The 25,371-nt window shown below is 54.8% G+C and overlaps 1 protein-coding gene across 1 annotated transcript; it reads right to left on the minus strand.

Moving 5' to 3' along the window:
- Positions 1-2,464: 2,464 nt before the first annotated feature.
- Positions 2,465-25,170, minus strand: STYXL2 (serine/threonine/tyrosine interacting like 2; the record flags this gene model as incomplete). Its single annotated transcript, XM_081112934.1, has 5 exons — positions 2,465-5,707; positions 8,424-8,641; positions 10,850-11,081; positions 15,174-15,268; positions 25,058-25,170. 5 exons carry the CDS (start codon positions 25,168-25,170, stop codon positions 2,922-2,924), a joined length of 3,444 nt encoding a protein of 1,147 aa, XP_080969060.1. The 3' UTR covers positions 2,465-2,921.
- Positions 25,171-25,371: the final 201 nt, after the last annotated feature.

The following is a 25,371-nucleotide window of genomic DNA, read 5'->3' on the forward strand; positions in this document are numbered from 1 at the left end:
GGGTGATGAGGGCTTACCCGGGGTGGGAATGGCTGGGGGAGGGTGGTGTCAATCGGGGAAAAAGGTGATGTATGTAAAACTTTAGACAATAAAATAAATAAATAAATAAATAAATAAATAAATAAATAATAAATAAACCAATATCTTCTTTAATTATGAGGCCACAATAATCCTGAATGGTAGAATTTTTATCCTTAGGGACCCAATCCTATATAATAAAGAGCTAATATACTAATTAGACTGAATAGCCAAACAACCTTCCGGACGTCCTTCCGGATGAAGCCGGGGTTGCGAGAGGCTGTGAGGGCCAGCCAGGGCTGCAAGGGCCAAGCCCCTTGCACGAATTTCGTGCATTGGGCCTCTAGTTCCTATATAAAAGGCAGATGTGGTGAGGGTCAAAGACAGGTGTGAACAAAGTGCTGTGGACCTCAGATGAGGCAGGACACCTGTGGCAGGGAGGCTGGGAGAGGGTCACAGGGGAGAACCTCAGAGGCTGGAGGGTAGAGGGTGCGATCTGGGTGGGGAGGCAATGGCGTGCCATGGGGACGGCAGAGAGAGACAAAGGGAGAGCCTGAGGAAGGGCACGGAGTGTTGGGAACTGCATGCTGTTCTCACAAGGGCGACACTGTGGTACAAGAAATGGTGGGGCTGGAAACGAAGGACAGGGTGGCCTTTGAATGTCAGGGAAGACATGTGAGCTTCATTTCACAGGCAGTAAGTTTAAGAAGAATAAAAAGATCCAGAATTGAGATTTGGGGAGGTTGATGTGATTCTAGACTAGAAGGGCAGGTGATGAGGCTGGGACCAGTAAGATGCCTATGGTGCTAGCCAGGAGGTGACGAGAAGAGCCTGGTTTGCAGGGGGGGGTGAGGGGGGGCTGGGGGAGAATGCAGTGAGGGGGAGCAAATGCAGTGGGCAGTCACCTGGCCCAGGTGTGGGGCACAGGGAAGGGCGGTGGCTGTGAGGTCCCAGCCTCGGTGGCTGGTGCCCTTCTGATGTACTTGGTGCACTGCTAAGCTACACCTGACAGCCTGACGACCCCCTAACTCAGACAGCTCCTCACAGACCCCTCTCAGGAGGGACTGGGACTTTCTCCCTGGAGATGGTCTTTAGCCTCCATGAGTCACGGCATGTTCTCTCGCCAGGCAGCCTGGCACAAGGTGGGCATTCAAGAAATGTTGACCAGACAGCTCAGTTACCTGGTTAGTGGCTGAGGCCAGCGCCTTGGTGGCTATCAAAGCTGAATCCAGCTCCTGCCCTCAGCAGCCTGGAGGCGGAGGAAGTTAACCAGGTGCATGCGCTCCTGCCGAGGGGCCATGTGCACCGGCTTCGGTGACGGAATGCGGGAGCGGGGCCTGCTCGGTGTACACGCCTCTCGCAGACGCCCGGGGCCACCGGTGGCTGCTGCAGGCTCGGACCCTACACAAACTGATGCTGCAACGACCTCCCCACCAAACGTGGGTTGAGGGAATTCCACTGAATTTGGCAGGCACTTGGGGGGAGGGGGGTGGGATGACTTAAAATTTAGGTGTTACATGAAATTCACTTGTGTGTGCGTGTGTGTGTGTGTGTGTGAAGGGGTGGTTTCTGGTTTGCACACGGCAGACCTGCCGAGCAGCCAGAGCCGAGGGAAGACTGGCCTCGGAAAGCAGACTGTGCTTTGAATCGCGAGCCCGAGGCACAGTCCCCCGAAGTGCATGACCCCAAGCCCAGGTGCACATTTGTGTTCAGGATTCTGCTCACAAGAGAAACTTTGTGTAGAGGCTTGAAGGCAGGTGGTGGCAGCCTTCGTTACTTAATTGTCGTTGGTAATAATTCTCCCCAGCGCACACCAGGGATGAGAGCTTCAGGGGGTCCAAAGCCACCCATAGCCCCTCTTCCGGGAGGATTCCCGCACCAGGAGTCTCCAGCACCCCGTGTCACAGCGCTGTCCCGGCTCCCTGCGGGGCTGGCGGCAGGGGTGGCCCTTGCTGTGGGGCGTGTCCGTGTGCCCTTGCAGAGCCTCTCCGCCAGGGGCCGCACCTCCTCTGCCCGCGAGGCGAGGCCGCTGAGGGCACTGCAGCACCGGCCCCTTCCCTCTGGGTCGTCCAAGGGAGGCAGAGGACGGAGGACGGGAAACTATGCCAGAGAGACTGACCCCTCTGGGCTGCCTGTGGGCTCCCGGTGGCTGGCTTCCAGGCCAGCGTCTCCGCTCCTGTGGGACGCGCCTGCCAGATGCTGCTGATCGCCTTGTTTCTTCTGAGCCTCAAGTTTAAATTTTCCCTCCAGGATCTCATCTCTGAGGCCCCCCAAAAATGTTCTCTGTCGATGACTCTCTCTTCTCTCTCTCTCTCTCTCTCTCTCTCTCTCTCTCTCTCCCTCCCTCCCTCTCTCTCTCCACATATCCTTGGGTAACAATTAAAAAAATTTGCCCTAATGTTGAAAGCACTAAGAGTGACCAGAAGGAAGAAGAAATATTGGACAATAAACCAATTTAATGCAGATCCAGTGCCTTAAAAAGGAAGAGCCCGCACTCAGCATCGCATGGGGAGGGTGCGTGTCACAGGGCAGGTCCCTGACTCCTTAGAAACCGCCGCCCGAAGCTGCCCTGCACTCTCAGCCTCCTGGGTGAGACCGGGAGTCTCCCACAAGCCCCGGCGACCCTGCGGGCTCCCCGTTTAGTCTGTGATAAACACCAGGAAACAGACGTGAAGCTCCAAGGCTTAGAGGACGTTGGGCAACAGGTGATGGTGTCGGCTGGTCCAGTGTAGGCCGGCCCATGGACGGCTCTCCTCCTCCTGTGCCCTTCTGCCTGGCACCTCTTACTCCAGCTCTGCCTGTTCAGCGAGCCTGTGCCCACCCTCATCCCGTGATGGGTGGTGGCAATTGGTGCCTGAGCCCTGGGCTAAGCCGCCTGGCCTTGTCCCAGGCCCACCTGCCCGCTAATCCTCCCTCCTCCTCTGCAGCTTGGTCCTGGTCTCCTCCTGCCGGCGCCTCCAGGCCGCGATGATGGCCTCATCGCCCGCTGTTTCCTCGTCCTCCCCGTCAGTGCTTCGCCGGTACCGTGCCCGCTGCCCTGAAGCAAACCTCCCTTCCTCTCTGCTCTCCGTCCTCGCCTTCTCTCCCTCCTCTTCAGACCTCATGAAGCTCTGTGTGAATTTCCTCTTGGCGCCAAACTCAGAGAAGTCTGCCCTGCACGACTCTTCCACGTCCTCCCAGTCCCTGGGCCTGGCCCAGTCCGCACGTCGGGGCTCCGGGGACTCCTCCCCGGCCGAGGGCTCCGGGCTGGCCTCGCGGGAGCTCGAGGTCTCACTGAACAGGGCCCTGGAGAACTTGTGTGTCTCCCTGCCCTCCCTGGTGGAGGAGGACGAGAACCGGGAGGAGCTTCTCACGGAGCCGCCGTCGGCCGCGCGGTAGGAGGAGGTGTCCTGCTCCTCGGACTTGGAGAACTTGTAGCTGGAGGAGCTGCACCCCGTCTCCCGGAGCAGGGAGGACCTGGTGGACTTGCCCCTGGAGCTTCCAGACCAGCTGCTTTGGGGAGGAGATCTCTCCCCGGCCCCGAGGCCACTGAGCCACTTGTTGATGCTGCTGTCCGCCTCGTGGCTGGCCTCGTGGCCACTGCCGTCGCGATCGGAGACATCCAGGGAGGAGCCGGCGTCCGTTTCAGGCTTCTGGGAGCCGCCGCGGGAAGAATACCGGAAGCTGCCTATGGCGCTGTCGGCGTCCTCGTCTCTCTCGCCCACGTCCCCGTCCTCATCTTCCCTGACCTTCTTCTTCTTGAAAAGGTTGCTGCGTTTGTGGTCGGAGGCCAGCTTCTCCATCTTGTACTCAGACATCTTCTCCCTCAGCTCCACCTGCATCTCCTTCTCCTTCTGGCCAAGCTCCTTCAGGTTGACGTGGTCGGCAAAGAGGCTGTAGATGGGCTTGCTGGTCCCCCTCCCGGTGCTCCCCGTGCCTTCGGCCCTGGAGCTCGGCCTGCTGTGGCAGGACGTCAGGGACTGCGTGTCGGAACTGGGTCTGGCCTGGCCGCGAGGCGGAAGGCCCAGGGAGGCGGCGCTCTGTGCGCTGAGCATGGAGACCTGGTCCTCCCCCGGGCCGCCGGCCGCGGGCGCTGCCTTCGCACTGGCCGCGGATGGGGAGCCTGACAGCAGGAGCATTTCGTTTTGCTTCTGGGCGAGAGTCTCGCTGACTACGTTGGCGATCCAGTTCTGGATACTGGCGATGGAAACGGTGTCTCCGGGCCCCACGGGGAGGTTAGGCAGCGGCGTGGAGGGGGCGGAGGCCAAGCCTCCCCCTGTGTTGCTTACGGCCTGAGATGGGTGGGAGCTGAGGCTCAGGGCGCTGAGTACTGAGGCTGTGTCCCCATCAGTACTGACCGAGGGGGCTGCGGACCAGAAGGCAGACAGGGGGATGCTCCTGCTGGCTGCCGAGCTGTCGGCCTCCCAGCTGCCCATGGACTGGCTCTCCTCCAGCGTCTGCCTGCTTCTCTCCAGCAGCTCCAGCCTCCGCTGCCTCTTCTTGGCCGAGGCTGAGGCCTCGTCCTTGCTGAGCTCCACCACCTCCTCCTTGTTCTCACTGCCCACCTTCTTCTGGTGTTTCAGCTTCCAGGCCTGGTAGGCTGTCAGGTTGACGTCGGAGGCGCCTTTCTTCTCCTGCTCGGCCTCCTCTGCGCCTGGCTCGCTGCAGCTGCCTCCTGCCTCTGAGTCCCTCTTGTGAAACCCAAATTGGATTCTCTTGATCTTCCACCTTTCGAGGGCAGTGAGTTTGTTCCTGTTCCTGCTGCAGAAGTTATAGAAGGAGCTGGCCTCGGACAGCACACTCTCCTCGTCCTCCTCCCGGGCCCTGCTCCCCGCCTCTGAGCTTGCGCCCACCTCCTCTCTCTCGCTCCTGGACTGGTACCTCCGGGAAGCTTCCTTCTCAATCTCCAGCAGCCTCTGGTTCCACACGTCCCAGGAGCTGTCGGTGGACACGGAGTCGGAGCGCTGCCTCCCTCGCCGGCTCTGGCTGCTCATCTCCAGTTGCTGCTTCAGGACCCGAATGTCATGGCTGCTCACGCTCTCCGAGGTGCTGGTCTCACTCAGGGTGTACCGGCGCCTTCTCCCCTTGAAGGAGCCACCATCACCCTCCTCCTCCACCTCCTCCTCCTGCCCCCACTTCCGGTGCCCTTCCGCCTGGTACCTCTCATTGCGGCGCTGCCACTCCCGGATGATCCCCTCCACATCCTCATCCTCAGGCTCGTCCCCCCTCTGGGCAGAGGGCGTGGAGCACTTGCCGTCCCCACCCTGCGGGGCCTTGCCGGAGGGGAGGCCCTGCTCCTTCTTCCACTGCTCGTAGAGCTTCTCCTCCTCCTCTTCATCGATGAGGGTGAGGGGCTTGGAGGCCTGGCTGGCCATCCCCAAGGAGGAGCCACTCAGGCGGCTGGTGGTGTCGTCCTGCTCCTCCACCGTGAGGTCCTGCACCCTGGCCCCGATGGTGCTCCCCGTGTCCTCACCCTCCCCGGCCCCATGTGCGCCCCCCTCCCCGCTGTCGTCCTCGTCTCTCTCTTCCATCAGCTTCTCGTTGAGCTCCCGGAGCTGCCTGAGGAAGCCATCGTTGGGGCAGATGGGCCGCTTCCTCCGCACGGTCATCAAGGCCTCCAGGACGGCCATGTGGTGGAAGATCATGAGGTAGGCCACCACCAGCACCGCCGACCGGCTGATGCCCATCTCGCTGCTGACCAGCACTTTCCCTGAGAAGAAAACACGGTCAGAAAGCTGTGGCCGCAGCACGTCCTGGCTTGGTTTTAAGCCCTGTTTTGATGTGCTGGTGTCATGTTTGCTTGGCCTCTGGTCTCTGTCCATGCTCAAGTCCGTCTGTCCCGTGCTACAGTGTCAGGCAGAGCAGTGGGGCTGTCCTGAGCCCAGGCACACACTTTGTGCGCTGTCTGAACCTGGGCAGGACGTGGGGCAGAGGGGGGAAGGGACTAACCACTGTCCCCACAGTTCTCATTTCTCCCGCCAAACTGGGCATCAGAGCGGGGAGAAATGAAAGAAGGGGGGACAGGGAAAGACCAGAGAAACCTGAGGCCAAGATGAGGGCGTCACAGAGACGTGGAGTGTTGCCATGGAAAGCGTCAACAGTCACAGCTGGAACTTAAGAATTCCCTTCATAGCATCCTTGCTGCATCATTCCTCATCCAGGCTCTGCTCACACACACATCACACACACACCACACTCACACATCTCACACACCAGACATACCACACACACACACCCCACACTCACACATACCACACACACACATCTCAAACACACACAATTTCTCACACATCACACATACCACACACATACACAACACACGCCCCACACTCACAGATACCACACACATACACCCCACACTCACACATACCACACACATACACCCCACACTCACACATACCACACACACACATCTCAAACACACACAACTTCTCACACACCACACATACCACACACACATACACAACACACACACCATGCTCACACATACCACACACACATCTCGCACACACACTTCTCACATACCACACATACACAACACACACATATACAACACACACACCACACACACATACCACACTCACACATACATACCACACACACATCACACACACCACTTTTCACACACCACACACACATACACACCTCACACCACACACACATCACTCACACACACAACCACACATGTATACCACACATACTCACACACATATACACATATACACACATACACACATATACACACACACTGATGGATCCTTCCTATGACAGGGAGCTCAGTTCCTCACACACCACACACATACCACACACACTGACACAAACCACACACACATACACACACTCACACACACATATATGCCACACACACATACACACACTGCACATGCATACCACACACACCACACTCACACACATCACACCCTCACACATACACACAACCACATATGCATACCACACACAGACATATACATACACTGCTGAATGCTTCCTGTGACAGGGAGCTCAGTACCTCACATACCATCCACATACCACACACACTTACACTCACACACACACCATACACATACACCACTCACATATACATTCATACACATACATACATGCTGCACACACATACACACCACACACATATATACCACTCTCACACACACACACCCCACACATACCACACACACACACACCACACTCACATGCACGCACACCACACATACCACACACACACACATACCACACTCACACACACCACACACACACACACCACACACACACACACCACACACACTCACCACACACACACACACGTCACTATAAACACACCACACACACCATATACCACACACACGCACATACACACTCACCTCGCTCCACACTTAGATCTAATTTGGGGGCGTCCCTTCACGTGTTAGGGCAGAGCATCACGCTCTATAGCAGACACTCAGGGCTCCCCCTGGGATGATCTGGGGTCAATAATGAACACATCTGTATAAACCAGGCCTTTCAGACAAAATCTTTAAGAACATCACTATCACATTCTTTGCTAAACTTTATTTCATTTTCCTGGCTATTCTGTGTTTTTTGGTCAGTATTCAAGCATCTTTTCATGTTCTTTTATGCATTTTTAACATTTTAATCCTCACAGCAATTTTAGGAGGACTCGAGCGCCTTTCTCTGGTCTCTGGATAGGAAGCTGGAGTCCCCGGCCCAGGACCTGGCCCGCAGCGCCATGGAATGGAGAGGGCGCAGCGGGTCCGGCTCCCCAGCTCCGGGGCCCTGAGCTCTCCGCCCAGAGCCCACCCCGTGCCCACCTGCAGCTCCGCAGCTCCCGTGGGCTCCTATCTGGGCCACAGCGCCGCTCCCCTCCCACCCGTGGGGTCTCCAAAGCGGAGGGGTGAGTGTGGTCCAGGTGCCTTCTCAGTGCCTGCCTTGTCCTTGACCTTCCTGCAGGACAGCCCGCACCCCCTCCTCCCCCGAGGGCTCCTCCACAGACTCCTGGACAAGCCTATTCCCCTCGGGGCCTTTGCTCCAGCACTTTCCTCCGCCAGGTAGCGCCTCCCAATGTTCCGATGGCTAGTCCCGCCCTGTCACTCAGCTACGGGCGTCAGCCTCCCTCTCCAAGGCTGGCCTGTCGCTCCAACACATCGTTTCAGGCCTCACACCCCGCAGGGTCTCACATTCCTCTCTTTTCTGTTTCATTCCTGCCTTCACTGGATGGGGGATGCAAAGGCCAGAGCTCTGGGCCGGCTTTCACCCCAGGGCACCTGTCAGCTCTCAGTCATGACTTACTGGATGTGTGGTGGTCCTTCCCTTCCCCTCTTCTTATAATGATACAACCACCTCCGTAAGACAGGTAACCCCAGACACGGCAGATAACGGGAGGTTTCCATATGTCCCCGCCTTCTTCTCCCAGGCCAGGCAGACCCCCTCACCTCGATAGGTGAGCAGGGCCTCGTCCAGGAACTCGGCGGCCTTCCGGAAGTGCCGGGAGATGTCCACCTCGGGGAAGTCGTCGACCTCAACCCCAAGGTACTGGATGTCCAGGCCAGTGTAGAACTCGGGCCCTGTGTAGACTCCGGTGCCGTGGGCAGCGTTCAGGATGTGGGTAATCCCCAGCCTCTTCAGCCGGCTCTTGTTCACAGCCACACTCCTGAGGATGAAGAGGCGGGGACGGGTTTGTGCCAGAGTCGGAGCTGGACAGGCACATCCCCACGGAGAGGGGAGTCCACCCGCCGGGTCAGGAGGGCCAGCCAGCGAGTGCCTCCTCCTCGCTCCCCCACAGGTCGGGCTCACTGCGATACCGTTATAAAAAGGGGCCAGGGGCTCAGTCCCCGCGGAGGAGAGAAGATATGGGGGCTGGTAGGGGAGGGCAGGACAGAGAAGAGAACCAGAGGGGGGGAAGGAAACCTTTGAATAGTCCAGAGAGCTCTAGTTTAAAATCTTGCCCGTCTGGTGTGGCTCAGTGGTTGAGTGTCGGCCTATGAACCAAGAAGTCATGGCTCAATTCCCAGTCCGGGCACATGTCCGGGTTGCTGGCTCCATCCCCAGAAGGGAACATACAAGAGGCAGCCGATCAATGATTCTATTCTCTCTCATTATTGATGTTTCTACATCCCTCTCCCTCTCATCCTCGCTCTGAAATCAATAAAATTATATATATATTGTTAAAAATCAGGCATTAAGTCCTGGTTCGTGTGCTCAGTGATCAGAGTGTCAGCTTGTGCACCAAAAGGTCACAGGTTCAATTTCGGGTCAAGGGCACGTACCTGAGTTGCAGGTTCAACCCCTGGCCCCAGTCAGGGCGTGTGTGGGAGGCAACCAATCGATGTGTCTCTCTCACATTGGTGTTTCTCTCTCTCTGCTCCTCCCTACCTCCCTTCCACTCTCTCTAAAAATCAATGGAAAAAAATATCCTCGGTCAGGATTAACAAAAACAATAATAATTAAAATCCTAGGCCTTGGGAATAAACACTCACCAAGACACAGAAAAGGCAGACAAAAATAACCATCACCTGCGTGTGCCGCACGCTGATCTGGAATGCTGTGTTTTCCAAAGTTCTTTCATGCACATTACTTTGTCCTAATAATGCACTTCAGCGGTAGACAGAGAAACTACTTTTATTCCCATTTGAAGATTGTAAAAATGAACCGAGGGCTGTATGACTTCCCGAGACTGGCTGAGAAAGAGACCGCGCAGGGCCCGGTGGCTTGGCGTCCGCTCGGAGCTCTCCGCTGCGGTGGAGGGGTCTGAGGAGCCCGAGGACAGGGCTGTCCAAGAAGGTTCAGAGGCCTTCAGCTGGGACCTCGGCAGACGCCCTGCACCCCTCCCTGGTCACCACGGTGGCGGAGCTTCTGGGTCCACAGAGCTCATTAGGGATGGCTTGGGACTCGGTGCCCAGTGCTGGGAATCAGGTTCTGGGCACTGAGTCCAGGTGGGGAATAAGACCCACCATCCAAAGCTATTTTCTTACTGTTCTCCTGGGGTCCCAGGCCCCCCTGTGCTTCTGGATAGAAGGTAACTACAGCAGGAGAACATCTCAGTAAGTAGCCAACGGATTGGCCAGCCTTAGGCCACAAACGCCGTGGCTCCACATAGGCCCTGGCAAGACCCCGAGGGAATGGATGTGAGTGAGTTGTTTTGAGGTTTGTTCTGGAAACCCCTGATATACTTTTTAAAAATAGCATTTCTTTTCTGACTATAACAACCACAAATGTTTACTCTAGGAAATCTGTTCCATTCAAAAGACCCTAAAAAGAAGAAAATAAAATCACTTGTAGAACTACCTCCTAGAGGGAAGTACTGGTAACACTTGATCATGTTTGGCTCTAATTGTTGTCTGTGCAAAAGCTATACGCACACATCTATATGTTCTCCAGTTAGCATCACACAGCAGCTATACTATCCCGGGACCTAATTATCTTACTACATCATGAACATTTCCGTATGTTGGTAATACACGTAAAAACCATGACATCAATGGCTCCGATTGTCCCCTTCTATGGCTGTATGGACGTTGGGGGACAATGGTGAGGGTGCTTGTGCTGGCACTGCTCCAGGCAGGCAGGGAGGCCCCGAGAAGGCACCTGGAGGGGCGAGGCGGTGACGAAAGCCCTGGCAGGGGAAACAGGGTCATGGGGCCAGCATTTTGCCCTGCTGCCGTATAGAGGTGAGGGGACCCCTGCGTGCAGACAGGTGGGCAGGGCCTGTCTCGAAGGCGGGGGCTGGTGGGTGGTCAGCAGCATCACGTTTCTGGATGGAGCTAGTGGGGCCTTTGGTGAAAGTTGGGGGCAGGCGTTTCATCTCTCTCGGGCACTACTCAGGGGAGGACAGTGGCCTGTGCCCAGCAGTCAGACTCACTTCTCTGCTATGAAGACGTTGGGCCAGACCTCATCCACCTCGTTCCAGGGGGCCTCCTGGCGGTCCTGGACCAAGGCCCGCTGCAGGTCCAGGACGCAGGGGGTGTTGTACAGGCTGGTGTCGTCCATCTTCTCCCGGACGCGGTGGTACAGGTCCTCCATCAGCAGCTGCTCGGCAGACTCCAGCATGCCCGGACACTCCGCCTCGGCCCTGACGCCCCGCGGCCTGAGTTCTAGGGGGACAGGCAGCGTTCTCATCAGAGCTGGGGCACCATGGCTCCCTGCTCCTGGGGAGAGCCCACTCCTGGCCAGTTTGCTGCCAGGCCTCTGGGCATGGGCTGAAACGCCTGCAGCATCTGCCGGGAAGGACTTACGGGGGCCCAAGGGCCCTGCATTGGCCTGGACACTGTGACCAGGGCCAGGGCCAGGGCCAGGGCCATGCAGGGAATGGGACACCAGCTTCCCTTACTCCCCCCTCGTTTCCCGAAAGTTGCTGACACCTTAGTCCGAGGTCCTTAGTGCCTGGTATACATCCGGTACATACTTACACCCTCCAGTGCGCCATACAAAGCAGAAGCCCTGGCTAACTGAATACCTGCATGTGCATGTATCTGAATTTCACGTGCAAACCCGAGGCTGGTTTGACTCCTCTGCACATGCGATGCAGGCACCCTGAGAAAGCAACACCTTCCGCGGTGGGTTTTGCTCCATCACATTTAGTGGGCGTGTCTATGCCGGGTATTGTCTGCTTCCCGCACTGGAGCATTAGCACGTGTCTCCCAGGCCCCAGCTCTCCGCAGGCGGCGGGTTGGCCAGGGCTCTGACACTAGTCAAGGCAGCACCCAGGCCTTTCTGGCCAGAGAGGCTCAGATTCCAAATAAAATCAAGTCCTATTCACCCCCACCTCTAGAGAACCTTGGTCTCCTCCTAATCCATTTGCTCACAATTTATCAAATCGGGGGCAGGCAGATACTTCTGTGGACGGAAGGGGCCACATGCTGACCTGACAGGCTCAGGGGAGGCCTGCATGGCGGTCTTGCAAACTCGGAGACCTGAAGTAACCACAAAGGATGGTCTGAAATTAAACTTTAACTAAAGCAGTGATGGCGGGCAGTTACGTCCTGGGCCAGTATCTTCACTGACAAGGTCAACCTTTACCTTACCTGAGCCTGTCTGTCTTTTTGCATCTATGATAACACACCCCTGAAATGCCTGGGTAACTTGTGACTTCCCTGTATCTGGAGCCCCTGGGGCACAACCAGGTGTGCTGGGCCCAGGACAGAGACTACAGATTCCTCCATCATCATGTTAATTGTTCCTGCACCCACCTAAGTGTGTGTCCATCATTTTACTTTTTATCCAATCCCGGAGGTTTCCCCGCTTCGCTTAATCCCACCTCCTTAATCTATCACCAATGAATTTCATGTAACCCACCTATGTTCCTCCTTTGATTGGAATGTATAAATACGGATGTAACCCCGCCATTCTCCGAAGCACTATCTCAATTCGTTGAGTTTTGCTTCCCAGCACATGTCAACAGTTTGGCTCAAATAAACTCACAAAAATTCTTTACAGGTTTCAGTGGTTTTTTTACGTTAACACTCCCTTTTGTGAGAAGGTAACAGGAGCCCTAGCTGGTTTGCCTCAGTGGATAGAGCTTCAGCCTGGGGACTGAAGGGTCCTGGGTTTGATTCCTGTCAAGGGCACATGCCCAGGTTGCAGGCTCAATCCCCGGTAGGGGGCGTCAGGAGGCAGCTGATCAATGATTCTCTCTCATCATTGATGTTTCTACCTCTCTCTCCCGCTCTCTTCCTCTCTGAAATAAATAAATTAAAAAATAAAGAAGGTAGCAGGAGAGAGGAGAGCAGGTGTGTCCCCCCCCCCACCCCCACCCCCACCACTTAGCAGCCAAAACACTGAATCGAGAGAGGAGGGAGGAGTTAAGTAGGAACGGGCGTTCTCTGTGTTGGCCATGACCTGCCGGCACCAGCTTGCTCCGCTCCGAGTGAAAAGGCACGTCCCCACTGGCCAGTAGGCCTGGCCCAGCCCCGCGGGGGGAGCAGGGGTCTGTGAGCCCTCTCGCTACTCCAGGTCTGTGGGCGCTGCGAGTCCGCCTGCCACCAAGATGCTGTCAGTCCTGCAGCCTGCGGGCGGAGCCCTACGTTCTCCCAAGGAGGACCCGTCCCCCAAAGCCCCTCTCTTCCCTCTGTCCTCTAAACCATCCCAGCGGCCCACACCCCTGCAGCAGGTCTCAGCTCTACAGTCTCGCATCTCCAATGCAAGGCGGAGAGGAAAACTGGCCCGGGCTCCGTGCTGCTGAAAACCAGATGACGCGTCTCCCAGCTCTCCGGGGGTCTTACCGAGCAAGGCGAAAGCCCCTCTCCTCCCCTCCCCTGCTGAGAGACCCCTCCTTTACCCTTTTAATTTAAAAACAAAACTCCCAGCACCTCATTAAAATACACGCATTGACTTCCTCTTCCATTTTCTATCACTTCCCTTCCCTGGCCTCAGGCCCACCCCCAGCGGTTCCCAGCCCCTCCCCACGCCCCCTCCTCCCGTGCATGGCCACTGCGTGAGGTTTCTTCACGAGAAAGCAAAGCCCACGCCTCTCCTGGCTCTGTCCAACGCGGGCTTCCATGAAAACAGGCTCTTCAGAGTCAGTGTCACCCCTGACTCATGAGCAGGGCCATCTTTAGACTGTCCCCTGACACGCTTTCCTTTCTCTGGACTTTTCTTATCCCCTGGCCACCTTTCAGCCCCTAACACCAATGGAGCTCAGGCCCATGCGCTGGGGAAGGGAGAGCCCGAGGTTCTGCAGGAAGCCGGGCTTGGCTCCGCTCAGGCCCCACTCTCCCTGCGGAGTGTCCCCAGCGTCCTATCGACCTGCAAGTGACGCTCCAAGAGGCGCGTGGTTTTCTCCCAACTCTGAGCGCGGGATTTCCACTTCCCAGGACCAGAGCCTGGAGAGAGGGCCAGAGAGTGGAGCCAGGAGAGATGCAGGTGGGAGGCCGGGGCATTCCCAGCCGCACAAGAGCGAAAGGGAGCTTCCGGAGCCAGCGTGATGCTGGGCGCCGTCCAGAGAAACCCAGAGCGGGCGAGGACACCTGGACTGGTTGAGGGTCCCAGAGGCCCAGGCAGGTTGCGCTAAGCCAGTGATGGCGAACCTATGACACGCGTGTCAGAGGTGACACGCGAACTCATTTTTTTGGTTAATTTTTCTTTGTTAAATGGCATTTAAATATATAAAATAAATATCAAAAATATAAGTCTTTGTTTTACTATGGCTGCAAATATCACAAAATTTCTATATGTGACACAGCACCAGTGTTAAGTTAGGGTTTTTCAAAATGCTGACACACCAAGCTCAAAATTTCGCCATCACTGCTCTAAGCCAACAGGAGACCAGTGGAGAGTTCAGGAGACTGGGCCTCCCAGGGGCCCGGGGAGCAAGCAACAGCAGATAGAATTTCTGGTTCCTCGTGAGGATACAGGAGACCCAGATGTCCCTGTGGATCCTGGGGGGACCCCAAGGGCCAGGGGACTGAGAGAGCCCCAGGGTTCCACGTACAGGAGCAACGTGTGTGGGTCTCATGACGAAAGGCCTGGGATGGGGTCCTGGCCCCCAGCGGTGGATCCCAACTGAAACCAAACCCACCGAAGTGGGAGAGACCCTCAGGCCAAAGTGAGGAGAAAGAGGAGGAAAGAAATTCTGGAAGATTATTTTCCCAAAACTGATGGGAGAAGGTGAATCCATCCAATCAGGGTGAGTGAGATATAGTATGTTTTCTGCTCCTGGATTTACTGTGTAATGGTAACGCCTCTCCCCAGCCCTGTCCCACCTCCTCCCCAGACATCTATCTCAATCCCAGTGGCCATGCAGGCCTCCCTAGACAGTCCTCCAGGGCGCCCTGCGTGCTCCAGCCACTTCCCGGCTCTCGGTCTGTGTCTCTAACACGAGCCCCCCAGGACCCTGAGGCAGCTGAAAACCCGAATGGGGCATAAGGGCAGGCAGGGCCGCCTCCTGTGCCACCAGAGCACTGCTCGCATGACACGACACTACACGGGCGATTCCCGCCTCTGTCCTGCGAGGCAAGGAGGAGGAGGAGGAGGGGGAGGAGGAGGAGGAGGGGGAGGAGGAGGAGGAGGGGGAGGAGGAGGAGGAGGGGGAGGAGGAGGAGGAGGAGGAGGGCGGCGGCTGTTTGTTTCTGCTCCTCGTCTGCGATGGAAAGCACCTGAGAAGCACACTGACACCTTCCGGGCCCCGTCCCAGCGTCTCCGGTGACCCAAGGACTCTCCCAACTCCCACCGGCCTCTGACGGCCTTACCTTCCCTGATGATGCGCTTGGCAGCCACGGCTGAGGAGAGGTGAATGGGCTCCATGAAAATGCTCTCTGTTTCTGCCTCCGAGACCACCGAGAACCTGGGGGAAGAGAGAGATGGCGCTGAATGGGAGGCTCCTTCCACAGGAGAAACCCGGGTTTGAGCCACAAGTGGGCAGCGATGGGGGATGAAGGGGTGCCTCCTGTTTCAGGACCTGAGGATGCGGAGCGTGGGTGCTGTGGCTCCGCTCAGGGTCCTCTGCTCTCGGACCAAGGCGGCACCAGGCGCGCTGATGCTTAGCGACATGGTTGGTCGGGCTGTGGCTGGGGTCGCCCACCTGATGCGGCTTGACTTTCTCTATTGTTCCCACCCTTGGGTGTCCTGCTGCTCCTGGTTTCCTTGTCGCCTGTCCTCTGTTGTCGATACAGAGGACATGCCTAACTGTGCCTCTGCCAGGCCTGCTGGACTGGGCATGGTAGGTGCCACCATTCCCTCTCTGCCGGTATCTTATCCCTGCGTGGGAGGGAGTGGGCTGATGGGCTGAGGATGGAGGCTGGCACAAGTCGGGGGGTGGGGCAGGAAGACGTGCTCCCACACCCAGACCTCGTTCGGACACAAGAACTCAAGGGTTAGCCTGAGCCCTGGAATGTAATAAACCAACTGAGGTCAATGTCAAGGCTGTTAGGACCACCCTCTAGTGGCGGGTCCTCCTCTCTTGGGATCCCCCTTAGCCAGTGTCAGGTGAGCTCTGGGTGTCTTTCTGCCTAGTCTTTCCTAGGTCTAGAGAGGCAAAAAAAAAAAAAAAAAAAAAAAAAAAAAAAAACTCACAAAGATGTAAGAAGGTTTAATGGACACCATTTCTTTTTTTATCACAAAACTTCCCCCATTCTGCCCCTGCATAACCCACCCTCCCTGCCCCTCGACCCCTGGCCATCACGGGTCTGTTCCTGTCCCGATACTGGGACCTTCTCCAGAATGCTCTGTGAAGGAATCATATATAACTGGGGTCTCCTGGAGCTGACTTATTTCACTTCGCAAAGTGCACCTAAGAGTCATCCATTCTACGACTTGAATCAATAACTTGTTTCTTTTATTGCCTAATAATATTCCGTTACTTAGACACCACAGGCTACGCGGCCTTGAGTGGAGGCTGAGCACCCAGGGGCGAAAGGACACCCTGCCTCTGGTTGGCTGGTCGCTGGGTTCTGATCTTCCCTAGCCTGCCTGGCACTATCTACTCTACAAGCCCTCGGCAGCTGCTACCACCCACCCCGCTGCGACAGGGCAATCGGTGAGCCGGTCCAGGTGGGGGGCTCCTTCACCGAACTACCTGGAACCAGAACCTCTGCCCGTTGTCCTTTTGCTTTTAAAAGTCTCAAGTGGATGTGTTTCCTGATCTCTGTAATTGACCTATTTTTATTTATAGGAACTGGTAAGATCTTATTTCAGTCCTCGGTGTTTAGAAATTCCCCACTGATGTTCCCAGGTCTGCTTCCACCCAGTGTGTTGAGAATGGGCACCGTTTTTTGAGTGCCTTCTATGAATTTAATTCTGACAAAACTCCCGCAAACTAGGTCTTACTATTCCTGCTTTAAGATGAGAAAACTGTAGCTCAGAGGGGTCACCAAAATTACTCAAGGCAGTGAGTGGCAGGGCTGGGCTGCCAACGCCGGGAGCCTCGCTCTAAATCCCATCTCCTCTCCACCACAGCACGCCCCCACTTAGACTGGAAGCGGGAGGCAGCTGGTCGAAGTGACCCCCGCTGGATCCCCAGGCCCAACAGACCTTGACACAGGAAAGCACCTGGAAGATTCATGTTGGAATCGTGGCTGGGCGGAAGGATGGATGGATTGGGTTGAACTGAGCTGAGTCCAGGTGAACTGACAGAGCTGACATGAGCTCGGACAAGGTTAGTTGGATTGAGTTGGTGGATCAGCAGAGTAATTATCTCATTGTTGACACCCACATGCAGTGTGCCCAGGGCCAGCCAGGCTATGAAGAAAACAGTGTCTTTGCCGGAAGACAGCAGTAGCCTGGGACTCTACCCAAGACCAGCTAGACCTGCCCGTGCCGCACAGGGGACAGCAGGACGTGACGCCACCAGGGCAGTTCCTGAAGGATTCCCGGCCTCGCTCCTCCCGGGACCTGGGCGCCAGCTGCACATCCTCACTGAGCTCCTTTCGGCCCGGGGACTTCGCTGAAGCCCACCTCTGCTGCCTGGGTGCTCCGTCCTCCCCCCTTCACCATCTTTCATCTTAGGTCAGCCACCACTTCTTTCGAAAAGTCTCCCCTGGCCTCCGCCTCACGCTGCCCCATTCATCAGGTGGACGTTGTCATTCACCTGCGAAATCATCAGGTAAGTGCCTACCTCCTATACTAGGCCACACCCTCTAGGAGGCACCACCGTGGCTGGGTGGGTTTTTGTTTTATTTTCTTAATCCTCTCCGGAGGATATTTTTTCCATTGATTTTTAGAGATAGTGGAAGGGACAGGGAGAGAGGAAGAGAGAAACATTGATGTGAGAGAGACCCATGGACTGGCTGCCTCCTGCATGCTCCCTGACAGGGGCCAGGGGTTGAGCCTGCAACCGAGGTATGTGCCCTTGACTGTAATGGAACCCTCAGTCTGCCGATACTCTAACCACTGAGCAAAACCGGCTAGCACACAGCTGGGTGTTTTGATAATGGTTGGGTTCCCAGCACCCATACAATATCTTGCACAGAGTAAAAGCTTAATAGTTATTTTCTGATCCTCTGACTGGATTTGTCCTCAATAGCATCAGTTTACAGGGTAGGGCAGTTGCAACAATTAGGACAAGTATTGACCAGGTGTTGACCACTGGCTCATCATTTCACTGGGCTGCTAGGAGCAATCCAGGGCCCTGGCTCCGTCTGTCCATGCCCACTCTGCCCTCCTGAGGCCAAAATGTGCATGTGCTGGGAGGCCTGTCGGCAATCAGCACGTTTTCTTACGGTGGATTACAGGGGGCCCCAGCCCTGGGACCCTCCTCATGTAGAGAGATGAGTCCACTTCCCTTGAATCTGGGTAGTCTTTAACTGCTTTCACCCATAGAACATCCTGGAGGCGACACTGGGCCCGTGTCTCCTCCTGGCCCGCTGCTCTCCCTGGAAGCCTGGAGCTGCCCTATAAGAGGTCTGACTACCCACAATCACCTCGCTGGGAAGGCTCTTGGTCAGCAGTCCCTGCCGGGCTCCCAGCCGACAGCGGCCATGTGGACGAGCCTCTTAGAGGTGCAACCTGCACCCATTGCCCCGCCTCCCCAAGCTGACACAGACAAGCTGCCCAGTAAAGTCCTGCCCAAATTTCTGACACAGAAAAGGGAGCACAATCATGGCCTTAAGTCGTCATGTTTTGGGGTAACTTGTTAAGCAGCAATAAATAGTGGGAACCGGCGATTCTAAGACTAAGAAGTGAAATTTGAGCAAACACCAGGCACTCTTCTCATTGCGATACGGAACCTCGTAAGTGCCAGCGGCCACCTGTTTCTGCAGCTGAGGAGAAACACAAGTGGCCCCACTCTGGGGACAGTCTGGTCCCACTGTGCGCATGGCTCAGGGCACTCTGGTTCTCAAGTACCAACATATCTCATAGAACTACAGCCAGAGCCTCAAATTTTATATAAATGTGAGTCCCATCTCCATTTCAACAATATGTATTAATAATAAATATAATATTATTAAATAATATTATTTATAATAGCTAATATCATTTATACTACTGTTAATAAAATAACTGGTTTGTTTATTAAGAGTCAGTATTATGTAAAATGAGGTTTGTGGGGAAAGGGCAAGACCGAACCCTGCAGGTAATGAGCTGGGAATTCTTGTTCCTATGGGATGACAAGGCGCTTCCTCCAGGCAGCCCCCCTTGCTCCCACCTCTGCCGGCCACCAGGGCTCTGCTTTCTGAGGAGGCTTTCTAGCGTCTGTGATCAGTCCTCCAGGCTAGGGCAGAGAGCGAAAGAGACAGGAAGAGCCGCACCCGTCAGGTGTGCAGAGGCCTTGGGAGGACTCAGCAGGTGGCGTCAGCGGGATCCCAGCCTGGGACTGTCCAGCTGCGAGCCCGCGACCGGGCCATTTTCCCTTAACAGTGTTGACTTCCGACGGCGTGGCCTGGGTTTAAGCGCCAAACACGGGGACCTGAGCGTCGCTCTACACCTGCCTGAACTCGGAGGCTGCGGGCTGATGAGGAGCATTTGAAACCAGAAATGATGGAGAAGTGCCCCGCCTTGTGCTCAGCAAATCTGGGGAACGGCCGTGAAGCAGGACCCAGGACACAGAGGAGACCCCCTCCCGCCCCGCACGTGTGTCCAGGCTGCTGCGGTCCGGAGCGCGTCCGTGCGGGGCTGGGTCACAGGCTGTATGCGGCGACTGCCGGGAGAGGAGGACACGCAGCCTGGTGGCCACCAGCGCAGTTTAGAGTCTGTGAGGAAGGTGTGGGGGGAGGACCCGAGAGCCCGGTGGTGGGGGTGGGCGCCCGGGAGCAGACAGAAGTGCCCAGAAGGAGGAGGGAGGGGAGACCTGAGCACACCCTGTGCCTATTCCAAGGTCAGGGAGATGGCGGCCCTGGCGGTTTTGATTTATGACCACACCTGGGCGGCCACCCGCATCGCCCGCATCCCTGAGATGAGATGAGACGGCACTCACACCGGGATCAGAAGCGCACGGGCTGGCTGTTCACAAGACAGGCAGGGAGGGCGGACCTAGGATCCATAGCCGCCTCGTCATAGGCTCGGGAAGAAGCAGCTAGAAAGCCTTGAGGGCGAATGGGAAAAGCAACCATAAGGTGAGCAGTTTGACGGACGTCCTAAGCAAGAGCAAAAGACGGTGCCGCTTTCTTCAAAGCGTGCTTTTCACAGTTGCAGGCCGCGGCCCAATCGTGTAACCTCAAATCAATTCACTGGCTCGTGCCCAGCATCTGGGAAAAACAAAGAGAGAAAAACAGGACCGCACCAGCCACGGCGAGGACCAGCATAAGGTGGTGAAACCTTTTTGTAAGCGTGCACACACCTGTACACACACCGGGAGCTGAGACTCCAATGATATGGCCACTGCGGTTTATAATCGGCCAAGTTTGAAAGCTGCAGCTATAAGCCAATCGACAGGCTGTCAGGACACAGAATCAAGTGGAATTGGGGTCCTTTAACCCAGACCCCGACAGCTGGTCACTTCCTGTTAAGGAGCCCCTGGGAATGAAACGGAGGCAGAGGCCCAGGAGGGCTGTCTTTCTGATTTGGCTTTTGCAGAAAAGGAACAGGTTTCTGAGCTGCCTCTGAATGTCCATCACCTCAGGGGGAGGCCGGGAGAAAGAGTGAGGCGGAGAGGTCGTCATGGGGAAAGAAAGGTAAACGAGAAAGCGTAGCCAGGAAGAGCCATTTCCCGAGGCCGCTCAGACCTGACGCCCACCGCCAGCCACCCACCCGCCACTCCCGCACGCGGACCTCAGCGTGGGAACAGCCACAGAGCCCAGCTAAGAAGCGTCGCTGACGGTGGATGGAAATGCCACCACAGGAGACGGCCTGACGACCACCAAGGAATTCCAAAAAGCTGCAAAGCTTGAAAGCTCAGACCCAGAAAACCAAAGCAAGAAACCGACTTCAACTCAGCAGGAAACAACAGGAAACACAGCCCTCGCCGGTTTGCTCAGTAGATAGAGCGTCGGCCCAAGGACTGAAGGGTCCTGGGTTCGATTCCAGTTAAGGAAACAGAAAAAGGAGACCGACCCTCCTCCTTTACTCCCAGGTCTCACTGGTTTCCTTCCCCAGCCAGTGATCTGAGAGCTCACCACACCCAAGGGGTAGGCACTTCATACAATGCCCATCCTCCAGGGCAACACAATGTATGTACAGACGTTACTTAGAGGGCTACTCTTCATTAGACAGTTCGCCATGTTGTTCACATTTTATATCCTCAGTCACTATAGCTGCTAAGACATTCTTCTGGGCACAGAGGGACTTATTTCTGTGAAGTACGGACCAGCAGCCAGCCTGCTGGGTCATAGGACAGGCGTAGGCTTGGTCTTAGTAGATACTAGGAAATAGTTTTCCAAATCGTTGTACTAATTTACACGCTCACCAGCGATTTCACATCCTCATTAATATTTGCTATCGCTAGGCTTTAATTTTAGATGGTCTGGTGAGTATGTAATAGTATTGAATTGTAGTTTTCCTTTAAATTTCTATTATATATTTTTGTTTTTATTGATTTCTAGCTTAAGTCTCAACTGGTCAAAAAACATGTTTTGTATAATTAAAAATGTGTCGATAAATGAAGTAGTGCCCAGTATGCAATTTGTTTCGGTAAACGTGCCATGTGTGCGTGATAAGAATGTGTATTCTGTGATTGTTGGATACATGGTGCATAAATGCCAATTAGATTAATTATGTTTACTGTTTTGTTCACACTTCTTATAGATATATTTTTTAATTTATTTAAATTACAGTTGACATACACTATTATGTTAATTTCAGGTTAGGCATTTATATACCTTACAAAGTGGCACCAGACATAGTTACCACAATATTGACTATGATCCCTACAAATGTGCCATACATCCTGTGACTGTTAATTGCCAGTTATAAAACTTCCCATATTCTTAATGTTTTTTTTGTCTCATTCTATTCGTTGCTGAGATCGTTTTGTAAAAAATATACATTTGACTAAGATTGTGGATTTTAATTTTGTATTCAGTTCTGTCCACTTTTTTGCTTTCTATATTCTGAGGCTATGTTATTAGCTCATAGAAATTTTAAATAATTATATCTCCCGGTGAACCGGACCTTGGCTCATCACGAAACTTCCCTCTCTGTCTCCAGCACCTGTCCCCTCAGTCTGATGCCAATCAACAGCGCCCCTGGCCTGCTCTGGGTCCTGTCAGTGGCCTTTTCCAGAGATGGCCCGGCGTGTCCCACCCTCGTGCTCTCCCTACAGCGGAACCTGGACACTCCTCCAGTGCAGGGCTTGGAGTCCATGCCCCTCCTTTCGAACCTGTGGTCCTCTATGTGACTTCTGAGCCTGCCTCTTTTTAAAAAGTGTATCTTTATTGTTGAAAGTATTACAGACGTCCCCCCTTTTTCTCTCATTGACCTCTGCTAGCCCACACCTGCCCCCAACCCCAGGCCTTCACCACACTATTGTCTGAGTCTATGGGTTGAGCATACATGCATATAAGTTCTTTGTTAATCTCTTCCCCACCACACTCTGAGATTCCACAGTCTGCTCCATGCGTCTATGTCCCTGGATCTATTTTGTTCGCCAGTTTATTTTGTTCTTTAGATTCTACATCTGAGTGAGATCATGTGATACTTGTCTTCCTCCAGGTCCTCCCATGCTGTTTCAAAGGGCAAGAGATCCTTCTCTTTTACAGCTGCATAGTATTCCCTGGTGTAAATGTACCACAGCTTTTTATCCACTCGTCTGCTGACGGGCACTTGGGCTGATTCCAGATCTTAGCTGTTGTAAATAGCACTGCTATGAATATAGGGGGCATACATTCTTTCTAATTAGAGTTTCAAGCTTCTTAGACGTGGGATCACTGAGTCAAATGGACCTAAATAGACACTTCTCCAAAGTGGACATACAAATGGCCAAGAGACATATGAAAAATGCTGAAAGTCACTATCATCAGAGAGATGCAAATTAAAATGACAATGAGATAGCACCTCACACCTATCAGAATGGCCACCATCAACCAATCAACAAACGACAAGTGTCCCAAGGATGCGGAGACAAGGGAGCCCTCGTGCACTGCTGGAGGGCATGCAGACGGGTGCACTGCTGGGGGCATGCAGACTGGGCACTGCTGGGGGCATGCAGACTGGGCACTGCTGGGGGGCATGCAGACGGGTGCAGCCACTGTGAAAACAGTACAAGTTTCCTCAGAAAATTACATACGGAACTGCCATTTGGCCCAGTGAGGCTACATTTAAAACCTGATGCACTCTTGTCATGTTCTCTGGGATGCTAACTCTTGGAATTCAGCGGCTGGGCTATGAGAAAGCACAAACTGGCCCACACGGAGCCGTCAGATGCAAAGACCACGTTAGGTGTCTGACCGTCAGGAAGCACCAGACCTGTGACGATGCCTCTACGATCCCAGGCCCGGCTGTGGAGTCACCCCCAGCCTGCAGGTCACCCCAATCTTCACAGCTTTCCAGCTGAGGCCCCAGACATCCTGCGGCAAAGGCCAGCCACACGCTGTCCCTCGTCCAGGGTCCTGGGGTGAACGCAATAAAATGGCTGCTTCATGTCACTAAGCCTGGGAGTCCTGAGCAATAGCAGCTGGGACAGCGTGGTGAAGACTTTCTCCCCCTTGTGAGCCTTTGTGTAGCTTTACCTCTAAGGCGTGTCTCTTGTAAGCAGTATATAGGCTTTTCAAACATGGAGTCTGACAGTTTTTGTCTTTTAATTGTAGTATTTAGTTTATTTGTGTTTAATGTAATTACTTACATATTAGGTTTAAGTCTACCATTTTCTTATTTCTTATGCTTTTTTTATCATTTATGATGCTTTTCTTATTATTTTCTTATTATTTTCATTATTTTCTATATTTTTCCCCCTCTTCTTTCTTGCCTCATTTTGCATTAGTTACATTTTATCACAGTAGCTTCCCCTCATTAGATTGTTAGTTATACATTCTGTTGTGAAACTTTCAACAATTACACTAGAGATTACAACACACATCCTGGACTTCCCGCTCAGGCTCAGGGTTTCAGAAAACCTCCCCGGCGAGCGGCGCAGCTTAGAGATGATGCCCCCAGAGAGCAAAGCAGAAAATCGGGATGGAAACTCCTACGTGAGGAAGCACCCGGCGTGGTCCCGACTCAGGGAGGTGTCTGGTCTATGCAGATCAGACACCTATGAAGGGGTCATATTTTCAAAAAACGATGAGCCTTAAAAAGCCTTTGGGTGTTATAAGCCTGAGAACAGCCCATGGGCCCCAAAGTCCATAAGCAGGACACAGTCTGCTAAAGCCCCTGAGTGACGAGCGCCCACCTATGTCCCCCACCCCCCTCCCGTGGGGAAGCCTCCGGCCCTGAGAAGCAGGAGCCTGCAAGACCCCAGAGGACTGAGGGAAGTGAAGCGGATTCGTGGCTACTTCAAGGTCAGCTGACCTTGAGATATAAAGTTGGGGCTCCTCTTCCTGTTTCACAGCTAAGAAGACAGGCTCAAGAATCAGAGTGGCTCCGCACATAGATGTGGTGACGGAGCTAAAACGAGGCGTCAGGCCCCGACTGTGACCCGTGGCAGAAAACGCAGGTGGGCACACACACTATCGCTACGGCGGGCACCGCAGCGTTTCTTTGCTGCCTCATGGTTTTCCTTAAAACGTCATGAACATGAAAATCTTCCACTTACATCATAATGTATTCTCAGTGATTTCATGTTAAATTGTCATAAAATAAAGGGGACTCTCCAGGAAGTGCATCGTGGGACGTGCGCTGGGCACACGCCCTTGCCCCCGGGCACGCACATGTTCCCGGGAGAGACACAGAGCAGTTACCGTAGTGCCGGGCTGGCCCCGGGCCTCTCCGCTCCTGCAGCGTCTCCGTCTCTGGTCGTCCCAGCGATCCAGGCACCACCCTCAGCTACACCGTCAGATCCTGGGCACCCGTCAAGGTCCCGACCAGCATCCCTCCTCCAGGAACCTCCCACCCCCTTCCGAGTGCAGTGGTTCCTGCCTCAGCCCAGGGCACACTGGGCCCCAGGCAGGGTCCTAACGGCACTGGGAACCCTGCCCCGCGGTCGCCGGGTGTCCGCGCCTCCAGAAGGGACGGCACACAGCGAGAACTCCGCGACATTGCTGATGAGTGGCCTTAGGGGTGGCTGTCCTGGGGGCATGCTCCCTCACCCACCCCCAGCGGCACTTACTGGCTGGGCGAGGGGCTCCGCAGGAGGTACCGGGCCTGCACGGCCCTCACATCTGCTTCGTCCTCTTCACTTGGGACGACCTGCTCCTCCTCAGGGTCCCCACGGGTCGCCATGGCGCCTGTCAGCCTCTGCATATTTGGTGTGAAAAAGGCAGTTGAGGAATCTGGTTTGGGGGGATTTGTGTGGGGAGGGGTGTGTTGGCGATGTCACCTCAATGGACCTAGGAATGGGGGGGAGTCACCACGTGCTAGACCCCTCCTGGTGAGAAGACGCATGGGGGAAACCAAGTCACACTGGGCCGAGCCACTGTCACC

Source organism: Myotis nattereri (genome assembly GCF_964212035.1).
Source record: "Myotis nattereri genome assembly, chromosome: 18".
NCBI classification, from domain to species: Eukaryota; Metazoa; Chordata; class Mammalia; order Chiroptera; family Vespertilionidae; genus Myotis; species Myotis nattereri.